Source organism: Gracilinanus agilis, chromosome 1 (assembly GCF_016433145.1).
Source record: "Gracilinanus agilis isolate LMUSP501 chromosome 1, AgileGrace, whole genome shotgun sequence".
Taxonomy (NCBI): domain Eukaryota; kingdom Metazoa; phylum Chordata; class Mammalia; order Didelphimorphia; family Didelphidae; genus Gracilinanus; species Gracilinanus agilis.
The window spans coordinates 775817896-775841411 of record NC_058130.1 but is presented as its reverse complement, the minus strand read 5'-3'; the positions used below and the strand labels follow the sequence as shown (position 1 = coordinate 775841411).

At 51.5% G+C, this 23516-nt stretch overlaps 1 protein-coding gene across 1 annotated transcript in view; it reads right to left on the bottom strand.

Annotated features, from left to right (window-relative positions):
• EMID1 (EMI domain containing 1) overlaps positions 1-23516 on the bottom strand; it is a 37285-nt gene that overhangs the window by 2868 nt on the left and 10901 nt on the right. The window contains exons 3-12 of the mRNA XM_044685481.1: positions 21070-21211; positions 20606-20656; positions 20322-20429; positions 19023-19142; positions 12227-12316; positions 11927-11979; positions 11525-11587; positions 9770-9814; positions 9437-9481; positions 2386-2470 (exon numbers count right to left, since the gene is read on the bottom strand). Coding sequence (XP_044541416.1) covers positions 2386-2470; positions 9437-9481; positions 9770-9814; positions 11525-11587; positions 11927-11979; positions 12227-12316; positions 19023-19142; positions 20322-20429; positions 20606-20656; positions 21070-21211 — 802 coding nt within the window. The remainder of the gene's footprint in view (positions 1-2385; positions 2471-9436; positions 9482-9769; positions 9815-11524; positions 11588-11926; positions 11980-12226; positions 12317-19022; positions 19143-20321; positions 20430-20605; positions 20657-21069; positions 21212-23516) is intronic.

Below are 23516 nucleotides of genomic sequence, written 5' to 3'. Positions count from 1 at the left end.
GAGGCCTCTGGAGACTTTCCAGGGACAAACCCCCAATCCTGTGAGTGAGTTCACCATATTTTGACCTCCTAGCCTCAGTTTCCTCACTTGTCAAATGGGAAAAATAATATCTTCACCGATAAATTAGGAAGGGGTATCAGGGCCAGAGGGGCCTTAGAATGGGGGTGTCAGGGCCAGAGGGGCCTTAGGATGGATTATCAGGGCTAGAAGGGCCTTAGAATGGGGGTATTGGGGTCATAGGGGCCTTAGAATAAGGGGTGTCAGGCTGGAGGAGCCTTAGAAAGCCCTTAGAACAGGTGTGGCAGGGCCAAAGTCTGTGACCCACTGGCTAATAAAGATGATTCTGGAGCTGGACAGCAGCTGGCCTTCCCATGCTTTCCCATCCAGTCCCAGATGCCTCAGGCCTCCTTCCCTTTGGGCAGCCCAGAGAAGGATTTATCAGACCCTCAGCTGCTCCCCCATCTCTGGGGGCCGTGGAGAGGGAGGCGTTGGGGAAGGCCTCCTGCTCCTCTGATCACTGTGCACAGACACTAAGCACTTTAGATTCTTTGGAGATCAAACTTAGAGGGGAGGCAGCCACAGAAGCCCTCCCCTTCCCCCTCCCCTCCTCATTGGTCACACAGAGAGATGGTAAGAGATTGCAGATGGTGCTGGGAAACTGGCAAGGTCAGAGGGAGGATTTGCACACATGTCCGGAGGTGATTTGTGGACTCTCCCAGGAGGCTCCCCCTTAGGTCTCAGGAATCTGAGGGAGGCAGGAAGCTGAGCCCAGGCATGGGGGAGGCCCCCAGCTGGCCTGAGGGGCTCCGGCTGGGAAATCAGATTCCTTCCATGAGGAGAGAATTCAAACTATTCAGGGAGAATTCCTCACATCTCCCAGTAAGGGTTTGATCATCTGCCTCTAAGGACAAAAGGGCCAGTTTCTTTCCTCTTTTGGACTTAATGAATGCTGAGGCTATATTCCCTGTTTTGGAGTTCTCTCAGCCCTGAACCCCCCTGTTCTAGAGCCCTCCTAGCTCTGGCTTCTTGTTCTAGGCTCCCTCCCAGCTTTGACACCCCTCATTCTAGAGCCCACCCAGCCCTGAAGTCCCCTGTTCTAGAATCCTTCCTACCTCTGCCACTCCCTATTCTAGAGCCCTCCCAGCTCTGTCCTCTGCTCTGAGGCTCCTCCCAAGCCTCCCCTTCCTCACTGGGTCCCTTGTGCTCTCTGCAGCAGGCTCTCCCTTGGGGCAGCGCCTCTCTGGCCCTCTCCTTGGCCCTCCCCGTGCCCCCTGGGCCCCTGGGTTGGGGCAGCTCCTCGGTTACCTGGCCAGATGATGGCTTCCAGCAGGGTGACCCGTCTGGCCAGGAGCTCCAGCTGAGCCTGCTGCTGCTGTAGGAAGGTTTGTAAGCTAATGGCCTAATGGGAGATTGAGAAGAGCAGAGTGCGAATTCATCCTCCCTCTGGCCTCAGCAGGGGTGGGGAGAGGAGGTTGGGAGGCCCGGGAGAAGCAGGATGGCCCTGGCACTGGGGTGGGCAGATCTGGGCACTGGCAGACAACAGTAGATGCTTGTGCTTTGGCTGAGAGTCCTGTCTCTGCCCCAATGATGCCACCTTGGGACAGGTGGTCCCCCAGTTTGAGCCTCATCTTCCCCCTGCCCTTAACCAGCCATGGTGGAAGCCCTGATAGATGTAGAGACGCTTTGGAGCCATGAGGCTGAGTGTGTGCAGGAGGGATGGCTCCTGGCCCGTGGAAGGTGATGGAGAGGGCCCTTCCGGGGGAGCATGTGCTGTTTTACGGTCTGCATCTGGCAGAGGGCGTGCCGGTGGTCCACAAAGGTCCCCAAAGGACACAGCAGCAGAGCCCAGAGGGAGTCCTCTGGAGCTGGCATTTAGTCTAGAGCCCTGTGGGGCAGCATGAGGCCTTTAACAGATCTGAGCTCACTGATGCCCATGCTGAGGGCTCACCTCCTCCCTAAGCCTCTGCCCATGCCCTTTCTCAAGGCTGGACTCTGTGACTGGAGCTCTTGCTTTTCTACCCACAAGGCCCTGCAGCCCCAGGATGTGGCTCTCACACTCAGAAGAACCTAGAGTGGTGAGCTCTGGCTCCATCACTTGCCAAGCTCCCGTGCTCTGGGATCTAGCCCTCTTATCTTCTCGGGCCTTCAGTCTGGGGTGAGGGGTCGGGCCAGCTTCCCAGGACTGCACGGCTTGTGATGGAGAGGTGCCCCAGGCCCTTTGATGCCACGTGTCCCACATGCCATGGGCAGTCTCCCCTGGCTGCCGGCGATCACCTCCCTGACCACAGGCTGGTCCCTCGGGCCAGGGGAGCCCGGGCACCCCTCTCTCTCTCCGTGTGCCCTGCATTGGGCAGGCCGTTTGTCAGTCTGTCTGTCTCTACTCACCATAGAGCCCAATCATTGTTTCCAAGATTAAAACCCTTTCTGCTAAAATCTTCAAAGCCTCGCGTAGTTGGTGCAAACCCTCCCCCTGTGGAGGAAAGAGACAGATACAGCCGTGAAGGGGGTCCCCAGGCTGGGGGAGGGGTCGGTTCCATTCCAGGCTAGGGAGGGGGTGGGAGATGGGGGAAGGGGGAGAGACTGGCAAAGCCGAACCCCCCCCCCCTCCACTCGAGGCCATGCACCCTGGCAGGCTCCCTCAGCATTCTGCCACAGCCCAGGGACTGATGCACAGATGGGTGGGCAGAGGGACCAGGGCAGGGCCGTGGGAGGGAACAGAGCGGGCAACCCACCCCCAGATCACACACACACAGATTCTGATGGGGGGGGGTTCAGTTGTACTGGGGATGCATTGGCAAAAGACTGGCACGGACCCCGTCGGAAAGGCATGCCGTCGGGTGGAAAGAGGGGGGTTGCCTCAACTTTCGTGGTCTGCACCAGGAGCAGTGCAGGGGCAAGAGCAAAGGGACAGACTCAGGCTGGAAAAAGTCCCTTCTGACAAGAACTGCCCCAAAGCAGGATGGACCTCAAATCCAGCCCCTTCCTACAAAGGAGGAAACAGGGCCACAGAGGATTCTCCAGGCTTCTGCCACAGGGATGGGCTGAAAACCTCCAGGCTGTTTTGTCCAGTCACATGGCTAGATTTGAACCAGAGGCTCAAAGATTAGAGCTGGAAGGGACCTCAGTTTTCTTATCTGTAAAATGGGGAGGGAGGGTTGGGCAATGTGTCCCTTCTGGCTCTAAAAGGATGATTCTATGATTTTTCAGGTGAGGAAATGGGCTCAGGCAGAAGTGATTGCCTATGGTCAGTCACCCAGGTAATAAGTGAGAGAAATGGGACTTGAACCCAGATCCTCTTCAGAGCTAGAGTTCTTTCCAATACTTTGCTATCGGGTGGTGGTGGAGGGAGAGCAAGCATTTTATTTTATTTCAGCGACCCCTTTCTTCCATCTTAGAATCAATCCTGTGTATTAGTTCCAAGGCAGAAGAGCAGTAAGGGGGAGGCCAGGGGTTCCCAAACTTCTTTGGCCTACCACCCCCTTTCCAGAAAAAATATTACTTAGCACCCCCTGTCACATACTATCACTGCCCCCTTACAGTTATTCACCGCCCCCCAAATGCACCTGTGGCCATCACCGCCTCCCTGGATTGCTGCAGCACCCACCAGGGGGCGGTGGTGCCCACTGGGAATCACTGGGGTAGGCAATGGGGGTGAAGTGACTTGCCCAGGGTCACACAGCCAGGAGGTGTCTGAGTCCAGATATGAACCCAGGACCTGCCATCTCCAGGCCTGGCACTCTATCCACTGAGCCACCCAGCTGCCCCTGGAGCTGGCATTTATTAAGCACCCATGTGCCAGGTGGGTACTAAGTGCTTTACAAATATCTCATTTGATCCTCACAAGGACAAAAAGGGAGCCTCCAGGAGCAGGCCTGTTGCCAGGGAGTTCTTCACTCCATGAACCCTCCCTGGGCCTCAGTCTCCTCCTTTGTAAAATGAAGGGGCAGGACTGGCCCGCCTCTAAGGCCCCTTTTGGATGGAGTTCTGTAGATCTCCGACTCCATGCAAGGCCAGCCTTGGCCACCAGATGTCACTGTTGGGCTGTTTGATGGTTGCTTAGGAGCCCAGGAAAGGCAGGTTTCTCTGGAGGACATCTTCCCTGATGGCTAAGGTGCCAGATAGGTCTACAGGTCTGATTCCATTGGCCTTCTGCTCTTGGCTCCTGGTTGCTGCATCTTTCTGGGAAGAAGGACAATGCTCCCTGCCTCTCCCTCCTTGCCTCAGAGGAGGACCCAAATTCAAATCCTGATTCGGATAGCTGTGTGCCTGGGCCAGTCACTTCCTTCTCTGGGCCTTAGAATTCTGGATTCAATGGTCTCTAAGAGTCCTTCCAGCTCTAAACCTATGAAATTGGGCTCTTTAGTGACTGTTGCCACAAAGGTATGGAGTCCAGAGGGTCTTTAAGGGTCACTACGATGCCTGGGACAAACCTTAGCATATGACCGTCACTCATCTCTATCAGGGTAATATATGTCACCAGTCAATACCAAGGGAGATCAGGACTCAGAGGAGTTCCTCAAAGAGCAGCTTCAGGGGGGCTGGAGATGGAGAATTAGCTATAAGGCCTTCCTTTCTCTTGGAAATGGTTGGGGCACCCAAAAAGCTACCTTCCTTGGGCCACTAGCGAGGTGGAGGAGGTGCTGTTAAGTGGTAATGGTGGGGTCAAAAGAAACGGGCCCAACTAAAACATCAAAGGGATGGTTCTCCTTAAGAATTTAGGCTTTGGGGGCAGCTAGTGATGGGAGATCCTGGGTTTCAGTCTGGTCTCAGATACTTCCTGGCTGTGAGACCTTGGATAAGTCACTTAACTTCCATTGCCCAGCCCTTACTGCTCATCTGCCTTAGAACCAACACACAATATTGATTCTAAGATGGAAGATAAGAGTTTAAAAAAAACACAGAATTCAGGCCTTTACCCTAAATGTCCTGCCTTGACAAATCATCATCTACTACTTGGTCCCAATTGACTTCCAAGGCAGACATGAAAGTCTTGGAGTTGGGGTATTTGGTTTGGAGTCCTGGGTCTACTTCTTATTAGCTATGTGACCTTGGGCAAGTCCCTTCCTTTCCTTTCACCTCAGTTTCTTCACCTGTGAAATAGGTATAATAATCCTCAAACTATCTTCCAGAGCCTTGTAGGGAGAGTGATTTGGAAAGTTCAAAATCCCTGGAGATGGAGATAATCATTCCTCCCAGGACCCTCCCCACAAACTCCATGCACCCCTGTCATGCCTCCCATTTCCATCAGCCTTTCTAGGGAACAGCAGGCTGGGCACAGGCAGGGACACAAGGGGCATGCAGGCAAGTAGACAGGCATGGGGCAGGGTCCCTGGTACCTATCAGGCAAGTTGGGGAGAGGATGATAGGGGGATTAAAATAGGGGGTGAGGGGTTTGGAAAGGGGAGAGAGATTTCCATGTGTGGGAAATAGAATCTAGGAGAAGTCCTGGTTTAATATGAGATATGAATTTGAGGCTTAGAACTGTCATTAATTCACTGAGTGACTGGGGCAATTTGTTCCCTTCTCTGGCTCACTGTGACCTCCTCCTTTGTAACCTGGGGTTCATCCTCTCAGAACCAACAGGAGGATCAGAAAACTTGATGGAGATGGAGGCTCTCCGAAAAATTAAAGCTCATTACAAGTAGTATTATTAAGAGATTTCAGTATCATTTGGTAACAATTATTTACAACTTCAGTATTAGGAAATAATTAGAACAACTCATTCTAGAGACACTGCGGAATAGTGGAGGGAGCTGCCCTCCTGGTCAGAAAGACCTGAGTTTGATTCCTACCTCAGAAATTTATTAGCCGTGTGACCCTGGGCAAGTCACTAACTCTCTAGGACTCAATCTTCTCATCTGTAAAGCCAGGGGGTTGATCTAGATGTCCCCTCATTTCCCTAGTAGTTCTAAATCCATGATCTTATCATTCTAGTGAGGATTATTACTCATTAAAATATAAATAGAATAATCAAACTTAGAGGCAGCATAGAATGTTAGCTGGCGAGCTCTCTAGCCTCAGAGGCAGAAGGAAGACTTGAGTTCTAGTCTTACCTCTGTTTCCTACTGGCTAGTTGATTTTATGTATGTAATTTAACCTCTCAGCTTAAGACTTAAATTGCTAAGTAGGTTCTAACCTGCATCAATGAAGGGAATTTTCTCTATCAACGCAATCTGTAGCCTTGGTGCAAAAAAGACTCTTACTAGTATTCAGTGCAAGAGAGAGGCCATGTAACTTGGGTGTTGGCCCCAGGACAAGCCTACCAGAGGATTAGAGGCACAGGAAATGCTGGGAAAAGCATATGTCATAGGAGAGGGCTGGGACTGGGCAGTGGGCAAACGATAGGAGTAGGGGAACAATGGGAGATTTGAGGGTTGGAAGAAGGCAACAGAGAGGCCTCATCGGATACCCCTGTCACCACTGGGACCCCGGGTGTCAGAGGAGTACACAAAACAAGGTCCTGTGGTTGGCTCCATTCCCAAGGAAGCCTAAGAGATAGCAGGTCCCTTCCAAAAGGGATTGGGGTATGAGGTGGGGAGTGGGGGGACGTGCAGGACTGGGGTTGGGGGGAAGGAGCCCGTTCCCACAGCTGTATCAATCCCTGATCCCCACCATCAGGAACAGAGAAAGGTACCCTGGTATCACCTGATTGCCTTTCTGGGAGTAGGGGGTGGCAGGGGAAGCCCCTCCAGGGCAATCCTCATTCCCCCTCCCAATTCCAAACCATTTCCTGGATGGTCTTTAGGCTCCCCTTTCACCATTGGCCAGTGTGCAGTGTTTGCATGAGTGTGTATGTGCGTACCTGCTTGTGTGGGCTCACTACTATGTTTCTAGGTCCTGCTCCCTTTTTTGCTGTGTCTTCTGAATGGAAAGTAGTTTCTGTGCCTCTTTGGCCATGTATTTTTTGGGTGCATGAGTCAGGGAGGGCTCTCAGTCTTCCCTCTCCCCAGGGAAGAGAGCACAACAGATTTTGGAGTCTGAGGTCCTGAGTTCTAATTCTTCCTCAGTGCTTGCTACCTGTGTGACCTGGGATGGAGCTTTTTTTTCCTCCTGAGTAAAATAAGGGGGTTGAACTTAATGGTCTCTGAGGATCTTTGCAGTACTATGGTCCTCTGATCCTGCAAATCTGGGAAAGGACAGAGGATCTGCTTTGAAGCAGAGAATCTGATGTCAGATCTAGACAAGGGGAGAGATGAGAGAATGAGGGTCTTTGGGGCTTCAGATGTGGTACATATCAGAATACACACTGATCTCTTAAAACTCTCATCACCTTTTGGTTGTGACACTGCCCCTCTAGCCATAATAGCCTACGGTAAGCCACAAGCCTGGGAGTTAGCTCTGACTGTCCCTCCTTTATATCAGTTTTGCCGCTGAGCTGGGGTGATCCTGGGTAAGTCTTTCCTCTCTCTATGAGATGAAGAGGAGGATCTAGGGAACTTTAAAGGCCATCTGGTCCCCTGCTTCATCTGGAAGACAGGGAAACTGAGGCCAGAGAAAAGGACTTGCCCAAGGTCACTCGACCTAGTCAGAGACAGAACCAGGATTCAAATCAAGAGCCTCTGACTCCCAACCCAGCATGCTACCTCTCAAACGAATCTAGGATTTCCATCCTCTTGATCTCCCTCTTCTCTATCTCTTATTTCTGTCCCTTGCTTTTTATCCTCATTACACCCTGCCTAGACTATCAGAATGGCCCCCTGCTAAGTCTCCTGGCCTTCCTATTTCCCCTTCCCAGTAAGAAGAACAGCTAACCTTTAGAACCTGTGTTAGGGCACTCTTTCATTCACACACCTCCAGTGGCTCCCTAGCACTGCTGAGTAAAGGTTCATCTCCTCTGCCTGGCATTCTCTTATTCAAGGCTTTTTCCAGGCTGGGCTCATCTTCCTACCCTGCATGTATTCTGGGATCTAGCCAACGCAGACGAGTCTGTGTCTCCAGGATAGGGTCTACGTTCTCTTTGCTTCCCTGATTCCGACCCAGCCCAGTCTTGGCCGATCCAAGAAGTGATCCCTTGTCCCTCGTCTTTCTGCTGTTCTCAAATAAGACCCTCTGGCTCTATGCCTCTGGGCATCTTCTCTGGCTGCCCCCTCCGTCTCTCTGCTCTGGCTTCCCGCAAGGCCTGGCTTCTAGAGAAATCTTTCTAGCGCTTTCTGAATTCTGTGCTTTCCGTCCTTTGAGAGAGAATCTCTCCCGTTAGATAGTGAGGCTCCTGGAGGGCAGAGTCTGTTTTTACCTTCCTTTGGATATCCCACAGTGCTTGGCACATAGCAGGAGCTTATTCTCGCTGGCCTTGGGTGAGAGATCTCACCTCTTTGGTTGCTTCCCTGTCTATGAAATGAGGGAGCTGGACTAGAGGGCCTTTGGGGTCCTGTCTGGGTCTGCGATGCCATGATCCTTCCTTGGTCACCTCAGATAAGTCAAGAATCTTCCCTGGGCCTTGGTTTCCTCTTCTGTAAAATGAGGGGGCTGGACTAGAAGGCCTTTGGGGTCCTGTCTGGATCTATGACCATATACTCCTTACTGAGTGACTTTGGGCAAGTCAAGACTCTTCCCTGGGCCTTGGTTTCCTCCTCTGTAAAATGAGGGGACTGGACTAGAGGGTTTTTGGAGTCCCAAATACTTGACTGATTGATAGACCAAGGGAACTCCCTGATGTACTGGCCTGGCACCACAATGCCAGGGTGTGCCCATGCCCAGCTCCATGGCTATCAGACTCTCTTTGTGGCATCTGTAAAGAACTCAGCCCATAGGATGTATTAGAAATTTTGGGGCTTTTGTCTTGTTTTCTTTTCAGACTGGGGGTCTGGGAGGGTAGAGACTGTGTCTTATTGAAAAGCTTTTATCTCTTGGTGCCGCATTGGGGGCTCTGCACCAGGCAAATGCTGGGCCTGTGTTTTTTGACTGACTCACTGAATAAATGAATGAATGAATGAATGAATGGCGTAGTCTGGCTTTGGGCCTGCTTGGGGTGAGAGCTCTGCTGCCCAGCTCTGTCCTTCATTTGGCCTGATGGTTTTAGGGAGGAGGGAAGGAAGGGAGAGAGCCAGAGCAGGGTCAGAGAACAATGGCCTGCCTGGGGTGCGAGCTCCCACTCTGGGTCAAAGAGGCCCCACTCCTATGTGCATCTCCTCCTCCACATACACACTTTGGGACCCTCCTCTCATTGACCCCAGGGCAGCGGGGCTTAGACCTGGCTTAATCTATGGGACCCTTGCAGCCAGGCCTCCCTGGAGTCCCCCCCAGCAGTCCCCATTCCTGCACAGAAGCTGGGGCCCTGGGGCAGTGGGAGCCTTCTGAGGGTGCTAGAGGCTGGGGGCAGGGGGTGGGGAATGTGTGGGATGGATGGGGACTATCTCCCTTGTGGGCCCAGTGGGGAGAGGGGTTGGAGGAAAGCTGCCTATGAGCTCTCCTAGCCAAGTCTGGGGGCTAATCTTACCCAATGGCCCTTCTCTCCAGGGTCACCTTTGGGGCCTGGTTCGCCCTGAAATAAGAGACAGACAGATAAATAGACACGAACAGATAGAAGGTGAATGAGGTCCAAGAAAGAGGGTCCGTCCAGGCCTAGACTGTCCATGGCCCTTACCCAAAGGATCTGAGGGGAGAGGGAAGGCCAGGAAAGACATGGGCTCACCAGAGGCCTTTGGGTGGGAACTATTCGTTCCATGAATGTTTTGTGGGGAGAAGTATCTGGCACGGACTCCCTGGGAAGTCATTTAAGGAGGAGAAGGAGGTGGGGGAAGAGGGGATGGAAAGAAGCTACTTCACCTACCCGTTCTCCTGCTAAGCCTCTGGGGCCCGGCTCCCCCTGGTAGCCCTGTGGGAAAGGAGGAGATGGTGAGAGTTAGGCCAGCAGGAGAGGGCTCTCTGATCTGTGGGCAGGGCCATGCCACCCACTTAGCAGGAAGACCAGGCCCGGTGCCTCTGGGTGCCATCCTTGGCCCCTCCTCCCAGATATTCAGGGGCAGCTCGATTGCTCATTCTCTGCTTTCAGATGCAAGAGGCTGTGCCAGCTCACCTGGAAGATTCAGGAAGACCAAGGAGGGGGCATTCAAGAACACCCGATGCCAGCCTGAAAACATCTAGACCTATTAGGAATCAGCTATGGTGTGGTGGAAACAGCACAGAGTTTGGATCACAGGATCTGGGTTCGAATTCAGCTGTGCCACTTACTAAATGTTGACAACCTCAGAATGGAGCTTCCCCTCTCTAGGCCTTGTAATAAGGGGATAAGAGGAGATGGTAATGAGGGTGTCACCAAGGGCCCAGGAGCCAGTAATTAAATTAGCTGGAGATTGGAGTTATCAGAGGGGAGCAGCCTCAGCTGAGCTGCCCAGTGAATCTCCACTGCTAGCTGCAGGCTCCTTTAAGATGTTGGGTTGGTGGCCCCTCCCTGCTGAGATTACTGACTCCCTATTGGGTGAGAGCAGAGCCCAGCAGGAACCCGTGGCTCAACTTCCTCCCAACAATGGAGGCTTAGATTTCACTTCCACGGTAGCCCCTTCTTCTCAAAATTCTGTCCTCCCCTTAGTCTCCTTAGCCTTGAAGGTGTTAGAATAATCACAGGCATTCACAGATTAAAGCTAAGGCATTTATTTGAATTGGAAAGGGAAAAACTAAGGTAAGAGGGCTTAGGTTAGTTAAGCTGTTGCTAGGGGCAACTGGCAGGTGCTGGCAAAGGACCTAAAGGGTCTTGACAAGCTGAGGGCAACCAGCCCCCAGCCAGAGATATCTAGATTCTGGCTTGGTGTTATTTGATCAGTGAGGTGCACCGATAATGTTGTTGAGTTGCTCTAGAGATGGCCCTAACCACTAGGCTACACTATCTAAGATCCTACCCACGATCCACCTCCCTTCCACCCTTCCTGACCAGGAGCCCCAGGGGGAAAGGTCAGGGATAGCAAGTTGTCTGGGTGAGGTCAAGGGAAAAAAGGGACCCCAAGGTTGGGTTTGCAGGGCCTTATATAGTCACAGCCCAGCTGCCGGTTAGCACCTGGCATCTGGCACCTGCCACCCCAGAATTCCATTCTGATAACTGACAGGCTTGCCTAGGGTAATATTGCAATGCAAGAAACTCTGCATTACAGCTTCAGGTTCTTCCTCTGTTAAATGAGGGCACTGGATGCAGTGGCCTCCAAATTCTCTTCCAACTCCAGATTTAGGAGCCTATGACTTGGTCCAGATCTCAGCTTTGCCACTTACTAAATTACATGGTCTCTGGGCCTCTGTTTGCCACTTTGTAAAATGGAGGGACGATCTAGATGACCTTAGAGGCATTCAAAGTCTGCCCAGGGCAGAGGACAAAAGCACTTTGTTGTGTTAAGTGGCAGCTGTTGTTCTTATTCTTATCCTCATCTTCTCAGTCCTCTGACATTGACCTCTCTTAATGGGGCCTAAAGTGTCCTTGGTCTTTGGCTGCCATACTGAATTTGTAGTATTGTAGCCCCTTCCCCAAGCCCTCCTCCCAATCCCATAGCCCTTTGGCCCAGGGCTGTGCTAGGTGGCCTGTAGTGGGCCCGGTACTCACTCGCTCACCCTTCTCCCCTGGGAGGCCATTACTTCCGTCAGCTCCAGATGGGCCTGGTGAACCCTGCCCAAGGGAAGAGGAGGCATCAGCAGCTAGGCCATCTTCCTGTCCTCCCAGCCCTCTGCTTTTCTGAGGGGGCACAGCTGGGGTGGGGACCTGGGTGAGGGGCCATGAGGAGAGTAGGCAGGAGAAGACCCCCTCGGGACTCAGTGAACCCCCAGACTAGCAGAACTTAATGCTCATTACAGTCCATGCCAGCCAACATTATAAAGTACCTACTGTGGGACAGGTATAAGAGATATAAAGATAAAACATATCCCTGCCTGTAAGGAACTTACATATGACTGGGAGGTGGGGAGAAATGCCATATAAACAAGAATGGATCCATGATGACTCACTTACCTTGTGGCCAGGTGTTCCTGGGACACCCACTGGGCCTGGAGGACCTGGGGGACCTGAAAGGGGAGAAGAGGGAACCACCCCCTCCAATGGGTCAGATAAGCTTCTATTCCTGGGCTGAACCAAGTCAAAGAAGGGGTGACTATAACCCTCCCTAATGGACTGAGTAACTCCTCCAATCCCCATGGCTCCCCCTTTTTCTCATAAGTCCTGCCAACCCAAAACAAGGGCCCAGAACTGCCCCGTCCCCACTCTCAGGAGATCAGCCCTGCTTGGCTTCTTCAGATCTGGGACCCAACTTACCCATGGGCCCCATGGGGCCTGGTGGACCCACAGGCCCCTGGATGCCCAGGCCCCCAGTTTCGATGAAGGTGTTGGAGAGCAGTGGATCACCTGGAGAGAAAAAGAAGGTGAGGGGTGCCAGGATCCACCGACATCCTGGCTTCTGTCAGGAGGCCTCAGAGGAAGCAGATGGTGATAATGGGGTAACTCCGAGCAAGGATGGCCATATTCCTGCTCAACCTTAAAAGTCCATTCTTGCCACTCCAGTCTTTACTGCTCTCTAATGGGGAATCTTTGCTTCCCACTAGAATGTAAGCTCTTGGGGGGCAGCTTGATGGCTCAGTAAATTGGGAGCTAGACACAGAGGTGGGAGGTTCTAGGTTCAAATTTGGCCTCAGACACTTCCCAGACAAGTCACTTGACCCCCACTGCCCAGCCCTAACCACTCTTCTGCCTTGGAACCAATACACAGTGTTGATTCTAACACGGAAGGTGAGGGTTTTTATTTAAAAAAAAAAAAAAGAGTATAAGCTATTGGAGGGCAGGGACAGTATCCTGATGCGATGGATGGGCTTGCTGGGATTGTACTGCAAGCTCCGTGGGAGTCCATGGTGTCATACGGTGGCCAAAAAGCCAATGACGTCTCGGGCTGCCTTAAGAGCATGGGGCTGGGGAGGCTACAGTCCGCCTGCGGCCTGCCTGGTCAGCACATGCAGGAAATATTGGCTTCAGTGCTGGGGAACATGTTTTTTTAGCCAGAGGAGGAAGACTAGAGGGAGGAGGGGGCAGAATGGAGACCAAGCCATGTGACAGCTGGATAAGAGAAGGCTGGGAGGACCCGAGAGCGATCTTTAGTGTTCGATAGATCAGAGAACCTCAGAGCGGAGTTCTCTTTCTACCCCCAAATTCTGAGGTGGAAGCGGCCTCAGAGGCCACAAGAAGAAACCTTTCTACAACACCCCCCACAAGCAGTCTTCAAGCCTCTACTGAGAGACCTCCAAGAGAGTGGCAATAAGACACTTTACCCTGCGAAGACCCATTTCACTTAGGGTCAGCTCGAGTCATTAAGAAGTTTTCTCTTATGTGATGCCTTTTTTGGAACTCCCACCCATTGCTGCTAGTTCTCCCCTCTCTGTTTAAGCAAAATATAGCTAATCTCTCTTTCACAGAATAGATTTAATACGTAAACAGGGCCACACAACTCTAATGGTAGAAGAGTTTCATTTTAGCTCTGGTATTTTTAACTTGCTCGGCCATTTTTCAGTTGGGTCCGACTCTCTGTGACCTCATTTAAAAAAAAATTTTTTTAAACCCTTGTACTTCTGTGTATTGGCTCCTTGGTGGAAGAGTGCTAAGGGTGGGCCATGGGGGTCAAGTGACTTGCCCAGGGTCACCCAGCTGGGAAGTGTCTGAGGCCAGATTTGAACCCAGGACCTCCCGTCTCTAGGCCTGACTCTCTATCCACTGAGCTACCCAGCTGCCCCCTCATTTTGGGGTCTTCCTGGCCAAGATACTGGACTGGCTTGCCATTTCCTTCTCCAGGCATTTTACAGATGAAGAAACGGAGGCAAATGGGGTATCTTAACAAGGTGAGAATGTCTTAATCTGATTAAGTGCAAACATTCCTTGAAAGCTACTGGCTCAAGTGAAATGATAACAGACGGACATAAAGGTCTGTTCCTTCTGGCTGAGGGATTTTGGGGTGCCTTCTGGATCCTAAAAAAAAAAAAAGCAACCAATTATCCATAATGGGGAAGAATCACAGAAATCGGAACACGTGCCTTTTCAGCACACCTCTGGGGGGAAAAAGATAAGACTGAGCTATGGAGAGGCTGGAGATATTAAGGAGGGCCAACGGCCGTGTGGGCATTGGTCATCGGAAGACGACAGGCTGGGGAAAGTCCCCATAAAAGGCCGGCTTTTCCCTGCACTTCCCTTTCTGGTGTGTGTCCATCCAAGACCACCATTATACTGTTATTGTGTTCAGTTGTTTTCGGTCATGCCCAGCTCTGTGACCCCATTGGGGGTTTTCTTGGCCAAGACACTGGAGGGGTTTGTCGTTTTCTCCTCCAGTTCCTTTGACAAACGGAAGCAAACAGGGTTACGTGAAGTCACTTGCCCAGGATCGCAGAGCTAGTGAGTGTCTGAGGCCAGATTTGAACTCAGGAAGACGAGTCTTCGGGACGCCAGGTGTGGTGCCTTGTGCTCTCCGGTGCTCCCTGGCTGCCCCGTTTCGTTAATGTAGGCTCATTGGGTTAATATATACTAAATCTATCCTTAACGTTTAGGGCAAACTGAGCTTTGCCTAAACCACAGAGAGGCCAGACATGAATGTCAAGCTGGAAAGTCCAGCCTCTGCCTGGGTGTTAGGAATTTTCCTAACGGGGGACTCGGGGCGACTCGAACTGAACTCACAATTCTTTATCCAGAGCAAACTCTCTAAGGGTGACAAAGAAGGAATGCTGTGGATCTTGGGGGCCCCTGGCTTTCCTCTGGGCTTGGAGGGAGCTTGTAACGTGCAATTACAGGCTTCCCTCCTCCATCCCCACCCTCTAGGCTCACAGCCTTTCTCCTTTAGGCCAAATAAGCTCGTTTTCTTCCAATGACCCTCTGACCACATAGGTTCACGAGCCTCGCCCATCCTGGCTGCCTTCCTTTGGACACTGCGGCTCACGGATGCCCTTCATCTATTGGGATGTCCAGAACTGGACAGTCCTCCATTTGCAGTCTGACTAGGGCAGGACTTCGGGAGATGGGGGAGGGTGGCAGGGCCTGGAGTGCTCTAGGTCATGGGGTCATCAAGAGTCGGACATCACTGAATGACAACCAGAAAAATGAGCCGGAGGAGGAAATGGCAGAACACTCCAGCATCTTTGCCAAGAAAACCTCTGCGAAGGGATCACGAAGGGTTGGATATGCCCCAAAATAGCTAAACAACAACAGAAACTGTGTTAGCCGTGCCTCTGTGTTATTTGGAATTCAGGGGCTCCCATTTAAAAGTATTTGACAAACTTCCTGTGGACATGTGGGGGACTTTGAGACTACATTTTCCGTGATCCAATGGGTTTCCGGTTTCTGACGCGATGACGTCAAACAGCGGGAACCAACGTAGAGTGGAACTTAAATTAGGGGCGGAGCTGGGGCTCTCTCTGGCGGACGAGACAGACAAGATGGGAGAAGGTACCGGAGGCGCGATTTTTAAATAGCCAGGCACGTGGTCTGATTTATTCTATCAAAATGGGCCCAAATAAAATATTAGTTTTCCTCATAATATCAGCCTTTATCATTTTTAATCCTTACACCTTCCAGACTTGACTCTCTGGCACACTGCATAAAGCTGCCGTCTCTACTTTTATCCAACTCACAGATAAGAATGTTTAACAGCCCTGGGCCAAGCACAGATACCAATGGCACTCACTGACAATATCATGGAACCAGTGTTAGTAACTATTTATGCAACTGTCTGACCAATTCCAAATCCAGGTACTAGTGCTATCCTCTAGTCCCCGTCTCTCTACATCTTCCAGAAGAATAGCATGAGAAACTTTATCAAAAGCTTAGCTGGGGGCAGCTGGTAGCCAGGCCTAGAGATGGGAGGTCCTGGGCTCCAATCTGACCTCAGACACTTCCCAGCTGTGTGACCCTGGGCAAGTCACTGGACCCCCATTGCCTACCCTTACCACTCTTCTGCCTTGGAACCAATACACAGTATTGACTCCAAATTGGAAGGTAAAGGGTTTAAAAAAAAAAAGCTTTGCTAAAATTTAACTAAACCCTTTCTAATTTACAGAATTCTCTAGATCTCCCAGTCTAGTAATCCTATCAAAAAAGGAAATGAAGGTTAGTGTGGCATAATAATATGTAGCATTATGCAAAGTATTGTGCACATGTTATCTCATCAGACCCTAACATCAACCCTGGGAGGTAGGCGATTAACTACTCGCTATTCTAATTCTTTCAATTATCTCACAGCAAGTGTCAGAGGCAGGATTTGAACTCAGATTTCCTGACTCTAGACCCAGTACTCTACCCATTGCACCACCTAGCTGCCTAAGCATGACTTATTTCAATAAAGGCTCTTTGGTTATTATTTTTTAATCCTTACTTTCCACCTTAGAATCAGTACTGTGTATTGGTTCCAAGGAAGAAGAGTGGTAAGGGCTAGGCAATGGGGGTTAAGTGACTTGTCCAGGGTCACACAGCTGGGAAGTATCTGAGGCCAGATTTGGTTCTTGGTAATCACTGCTTCCTTTTCCTACTGGTCACTAACCATCTCTTTAATACCACACTGGAGAATTTTGCCAAGAACTGAAGTCAAGTTCACAGGCCCAGAGTTTGCAGACCCCTTTCGTTTGTGACCTTGTTCAAGATAATTATCCTCTCTGGGCCTTGGTTTCCCCTTTTGTCAGATGAGGCAGTTGGACCAAACGATTCCCTAAATTCTTTCCCAGCCTCAAATCTTGGAATTCTACAACACATGCCTGAGCTGAGTTCACCTAAGACATTAGTGGAATGGGCGGCCACCTTGTCGGGATAATCATAACGATGATGACAGGAAGAAGAAATGCCCGACATCTCCCTTTGCATTTTATGCTCTCCTCCATCCTTCAGCCTGCCATGGACAGAAGCTGGGTTTGAATCCTTCTGGGCCTCAGTTTCCCTCTCTACAAAATGAAGGGCTGGGTGGAAAGGAGCTGCGAGGTCCCCCTCCAAGTCTGCTCCCACGCTGCTCTAACTTGCAGCATCTTTTGGCACGAGTCCTTTGCAGAACTGTCCGCAGGGACTCCCCGGCCGTTAGCCCTCCGTCTATGGCTAAAGCTATTGCAGGCTTCATTATCCCATTTTGTGGGTGAACAAACCAAAGCCTAGAGAGTTGGGAGAACGGGACCGTCACATATCTGACAAGAGTCAGAGGGAGGACTGGAACCAAGGCCATAAAGCCTTTCACAACCACTCTAGGAGGACTCCCTGAAACTCTACCACTAGAGAGTTATTCCTTAGGAGTTTCATGCTGAAATGCGAGTACCCTTCGGGAAGGGGGACCTCAAGAACCTCATAGCGAACTCCTCGAGAACTCCCTAGGGCCTTGCTTGTCCTGTGCTGGGAGGGTGGCAGGTTTAGACCAGTGAGGACATCACCTCGCCCAGGCCTCGTTCCTGCCCAACGTTCCCTAGTGAATGAGCCAGAACGCAAACCTAGAGCTCTCTCCGGAGCCGTGAGCGCCGGCTCGCCTGGTTTTTAGCGTCAGATGTGGCGCAGGAGGCACTGGGTTGATGTCCTTCAGGGAGATTGTAGGATGAAGGGCAGAGCTTGGCAGGACCAGGTTTGGGCACCAGGAGGCAGAGTTCCTCTATATGGGTCTAAGGCCCTGCTGGCGTTTTGTGTGAATGCCTGTGTGTGGGGGGCCTCTTGGGCTCACGATGTGGGTAGGACGAGAGGAAAGAGGAGCAGCTTCCCATGGGAGCCGGCAAGGGGATCTTCTTGGAACGGTAACAAAGAGCAGGGGATTTGGAGGCAGAGGACCTGGGTTTGAGTGCTGGTGCCATCACCTACTCCCTGTGTGGCCTTGGGCGAGTTCTTTAACCCCTGGGGCCTCAGTTTCCTCTACTGTAAAACAAGGGACTTGGACCCAATGGCTTGTGAGTTCCCCTCCAGCCCGAGATCTGTGATCCGACCCCTTTGGACTCCAGAGCCAGAGTCAGCCTTTGACCCTTCTGGAAAAGAGAAAAAGTTTGTTTGGGTCTCCTCAAGGATTTGCTACCTGTGTGACCTTGGCCAGATGATCTCCCTTTTCTGAACCAGTTTCCTTCTTGGTTAATGACAAGGTTGGACTAGACGATCTCCGAGGGCCCTCCCAGATCTAGAACCCTTGGATGTCTACGACCTCAGCCCCTTCCCGCAGGCCCCCACGGAGCCACACTTCCAGACCCCTCCAATGGCCTGAGTGGCACATTCTCCAGCAGTGGTCAGTGGTGAAGCAAGACCCCAAGGGTTTCCCCTCTCCAGGAACATTCCTATTTTAATTGGGTCTGAAACCAAAGTAAGGGTTGGCTTTCTCTGTTCTAACATTCTAGGATCCCCCCATAGTTCTTCTGTTCCTTCTGGTGCTGACATTGGGGGCTTCCAGGCCATTTGGAGTGTCTGAGTGAGTGAGTGAGTGAGTGAGTGTGTGTGTGTGTGTGTGTGTGTGTGTGTGTGTGTGTGAGTGTGTGTGTGTGTGTGTGTGTGAGTGTGTGTGTGTGTGTGTGTGTGTGTGTGTGTGAGTGTGTGTGTGTGTGTGTGTGTGTGTGTGGTGCGCTGGCCTCCTAGGATAATTCCGTCAAGGAACTCAGGTGGAGAAGATGGAGCCATAAGCAGTCCCCGAGCTTTCACTATGTGCCATCAAAGTTCTGTTGCTTAGAAGGCTCCATTTTGGGTTGAAAGGAGCCAGGATGGCTTTTCAGGGAGGCTGGGCGATAGAGTTTCATCTTGGGCTTCCAGCTTCCATCTCAGCTCTGGATATGTCTTAGAGAGGGCTTGTCCCCCCTGGTTGGCTCCCACCCTTGGTTCCCATTTTCATCTCTAGGGGCTCCACCTCCCACCCCCCACTTGGAAACTCACCCTGGGGGTGTTAGGTAGCTCAGAGAATAGATAGCCAGCGCTGAAGACAGAGAGATCCTGGGTTCAAAGCTGGCCTGATACTTCCTACCTGTAGGACCCTGGCCAAGTCACTTAACCCCCACTGCCTAGCCCTTACTGCTCTTCTGCCTTGGAGCCAATATTTAGTATTGGTTCTAACTCAGAAGTGAAGGTTTAAAAAAGAATAAAAGACACTCACCCTGTTCAGAGATCTGGGCTGTGGAGGGTCCGGTTGGGGCTGGGGGCCCAGGAGGTCCTGGGGGGCCCCTCTCTCCCTTGGCCCCATCCCGACCTGGGCTGCCGGGTGGTCCTTGGGGTCCTGGAAAACAATAATAAGAGCAAAAAGTGAAGAAAAAAGAAATCATTCCATTGGTCAATACTATGAGCACAGAAAACCATGGGGCGCACCTTGGTGGGTGTGGAGTTGGGGGGAAGAAAAGAAATAGAAGGCCTCATTTCTGATCTCTTGCAGCCTAACGGGAGATGGGACTATCCAGTTCAATAAATATTTACCGAGTTCTACAAGCAATCCCCGACCACAAGAATTTACTCTGCTGTGACTCGAGGTGGGGGCAGGGGCCGGGCTTACAGTACATACACAAATCGGTAAATACAAAAGTAACACAAGAACACTAACTCCTGCGATTGCTGGTGGCACTGAGCTGGGTCCTGAGGAAATCTAGCAGTGGAGGTGCTGAGGAGGGAGCGCTTTCCAGGAATGTGGGACAAGCTGGGCAAAGGCATGGAGCTGGGGAATGGCAAGTCAGTTTTGGGGAATAGCTGGCAGCCTGGTTTTGTTGGAATTGGTGGGGGGAAAAGATGAGGAGTTCTGGGTTTTTGGTATAACTGAGCTTGAGACGGAAATGGGGCACCCAGATGGAAACGTCCATCTTGGATGATAGGTCAATTAGGGGATGTTTCTGAATGATGCCTCAGTGGGTTCCTTTGAAGAACTATTTCCCACTTATCAGTGCCTCCTACATTTAGTGCTTTGCACACAGTAAGCACTCGTTAAGATGCCTTTTCATTCATTCATTCATTCATTCATTCATTCATTCATTCATTCATTTATTCACTCTCACTTATCAGGGTGCCTGGCTTGTTTGTTGACTGACTGCTAGGGAGCAAGAACCGGGGGGATGATGGATGGACTTGGGAATCAGAAGATCTATTAGCTGTGGGTCTATAGGTAAGTCACTTAGTAGTCTCTAAGCCTCAGCCAAGTCTTTAGGACTAAAGCTACGAGTCAGTGGTAGCCAGGTACTCTTGCTTGGGGAGGGAGTTCTATCATCCTGGAAGCCTACGTCTTGATATGGTGATGTTCTATATGTGGGAGGAACTATGCTAGGCACTGGGGGCGGGCAGGAGGGACAACTAGGACATAATTGTGCCATCTCAACGCCCAGTGCTGCCATCTTGAATCTTACCCCATCCAGGGCCTCTCACTTCAGTGTCCTTGTACCTGACAGGACCTCTGGGGCCCCTGCCCAGCACTCACCTGGTGGTCCAGCTGGGCCCTTCAGCCCTGGCACTCCAGAAGGGCCCCGGCTGCCTGTGTCTCCTTTGGGGCCAGAAGGCCCTGGTGGTCCTGGAACACCTCCTCGGCCTGAGGAGGGAAATTCCTATTAGGACCCAGCTGGGAGGTATAGGATATAAGCCAGGAAGCATTTGGGGGGTGAGAGGTGTGTGCTGGGGTTTCTTGGCCTTTGTAGTCTCTCCCTCCCCCAGGATCCAACTGAACGTCATCCCTCTCCCCAGCCTCAAAAAACCAATGATACCTACCATCCCGGGTGAACACGGTCTCCCTCCGTCGCTCTCCAGTTCCAGGAGGCCCTGGCATGTGGAGGGAATGGAGGGCATATCCATCACTGCTCTTACTGAGCCCTGGGCAGGGGGCCTGGGAAGGCTCTTCAGTACCGGATCCCCTTTGAATTATGAGCTCCCCTTCCCTCTGGCCACCCCTAGGGAGGAAGCCTGGACTGACCTATTTGGGTTAACTTCCTTCCCAGCCTCTCCTCAGAGCAGAACAGAACCCAGCCCTTCCCCTCCGGATCTCCGGGCCTGGCACCTGCCACCTCTCCTTTATATCCCGTGAGTCACTTGGAAAGGAGACATTTTTCAGAGGGAAACCACTCCCTTGCTCTGACTCCCCTGTTTCCTTTGGTCCCTCTCACTAGACACCCTTACCTTTTACCCACTGGAGTTTACAGTGGGATTTGAATTCAGATCCATCTGCCTTTACTCACCTCTGGCTTCTTCGTCTCCAGGGCTCCCCTGGGCAGCTGGCAACCCCCATAGCAGGGCTGGGTCCTCGCCACTCCCTTTGGCCTCTGGGGGAGCGCCGAGGGGCAGGGATGCTGACTGCTCAGTTACCACCAGCTTGGACACCTGGGAGGAAGGGGGCAAGATGGGCAAGGGGTGGACAGAGGGAGGGGCCGGGCCTCAAGGTGGGGAAGGGAGGAGGGGTTGTCCTGGATGGTGAAGGCCTGGAGTGGGGATGGGAGGAGAACCTTGAGTTCTATAACTAACTCAATCCCAGAATTTTAGAGCAGGAAGGGACCTCCCAGGCTAGTGAGACCAGCCAGGACATGAACAAGGATTGCCTTAACTGTATTCCAAACATGTGGTTGAGCTACTCTTTGCTCCGAGATCTCTACTGAGAAGGAGCCCACAGGCCGCTCCCCAGGGCAGGCAGGGAAGCATTCCATTTTGGGACACTTCTTATCATTAGGAAGCTTTCCTTACATGGAGCCTAAATCTGCCTGCTTCTTTGGAGCTCCTCATCTTGCTCCTGGTCCCACTTCTGGGGCTGAGCAGAACAAGGTGAATCCCTCTTCCATGTGACCGCTCCTCACATTCTTAACGATGATTTCTTCTCTCTCTCTCTCTTCTTCCTAAGCCCCTTCCACCGATCCTCTTGGGTTTGAACTCAGAGCCCTCTTCCATCCTCATTTCCTTTCTCCAGATACTCCCTGGCTTATCTATGTCCTCTCCTGTCCATGGCACCCAGAGCTGAACACTGGAGACAGGATCTGATTAGGGCAAAGTGCAGGGAGACTAGCACTCCTAGACCTCTCGCTGCAGCCCAAGACGTTTGCTCTTTTGGCTGCCTGACAGGCTACTGACACGTATCTTGTGGTCTCCTAAGACTCCCAGGTCTTTTCCAGATGAACTTCTGGCTAGCCAACTTTTCCCTTATAAGGCTGATTCCTTGAGTTCGAGTTTACATTTAAATTACATCAAGTTTACATTTATTCCCAGCTCCCAGGGGGCTGTCGTGTAGACACGCAGTCATCTAAATTCACTGCAATTCCAAACCCCTCCTGCACTTAGGAGATCCCCCAGCCTCGGTCTCCCTGCTAGCTGGGCTCACTACTCTGACTGCTGTTGGGAGTCACCACTCCGGGCACTCCATGACTTTTCAAGTGTCTCCGATAGCAGCTCAGCATTCATATTGAGCAGTTCTTTGTCTTGGCCGGCTCTGAGGCCTTTTAGAAGTTCGTGAGGGGCAGACCCACCATCTGCCCTTATTTCCTCACTTTGGGGGAGCATTAGATCCATACTGGCTATTTTTGCTCTGTTTCTCCCCCCTCCCCAGGCCAAAGGTCATTTTCGCTGGCAAAGGAAATGGAAGCAAATGATATTTTGGTAATGGCAGCCCTACCTGAGGCACGACGGGGGGACAGGGCAATGGACTTGGGCACTGGCTCTCCAGGTGTGCTCGGGAGACCAGAGTTCCCAGACCCTTTCAGGGAATCTTGAAGGCTCAAAACTATTTTTATGATAATAGTATGATATTTTCATTTCTGATAATAGTAAATATTGATTGATAGAGCCTACAAAAAGGCAGTTAGGTGGCGCTGTGGACAGAGGTCATATGTTTGGTCTCAGACACTAGTTGTGCGATCCTGGGCAAGTCACTTCATCCTGTTTGCCTCAGTTTCTTCATCTGTAAAACGAGCCAAGAGAAGGAAATGGCAAACCACTTCAGTATCCTCACCAAGGAAACCCCAAAAGGGGTCATGAAAATTCAGACCTGGCTGAAACGACTGAGTAACAAAAATCTCCTTAATTCCATTCTCTGATGAAGAAATGCCCCTTCTCCTTGCCTCCGATTTGTGCACAAGCAATTCCATTCCGTCCCATCTTCTCTGCCGGGTGATCTCCTCCAGGATCCCCATCCTCATTTCTCTTCCATCTTTCCTTTTCCACCAGTCGCTTCTGACTGACTACAAACACACCTGGGTCTCCCCCAATCTCAACAAATCTTCCTTTGCTTCTGCCATCCCTGCTGCCAACCTACATCTCTCTTGCCCGTTCCCGCTCAACTCTCTGAAAGGGTCTCTAGGAAAAGGAGGAAGAAATTCAGCTTATTAGTACTGAAAATGAAAAGTGGATTTGCAGCCAAGGAAGACGAAATCAAGGTAATTGTCGGGAGCTGTTTTGCCCAACTTTTGTTGTTCAGTCATGTCTGACTCTTCATGACCCCATTTGGGGGTCTTCTTGGCAGAGATACTGGAATAGTGGGCCATTTCCTTCTCCAGCTCCCTTTACAGATGAGGAAACCGAGGCCAACAGGTTGAAGTGACTTGCACAGGGTCACACATCTAAGATACTGGAGTGGCTGGCCATTTCCTTCTCCAGCTCCTTTTACAGATGAGGAAACTGAGGCCAACAGGGTGACGTGACTAGC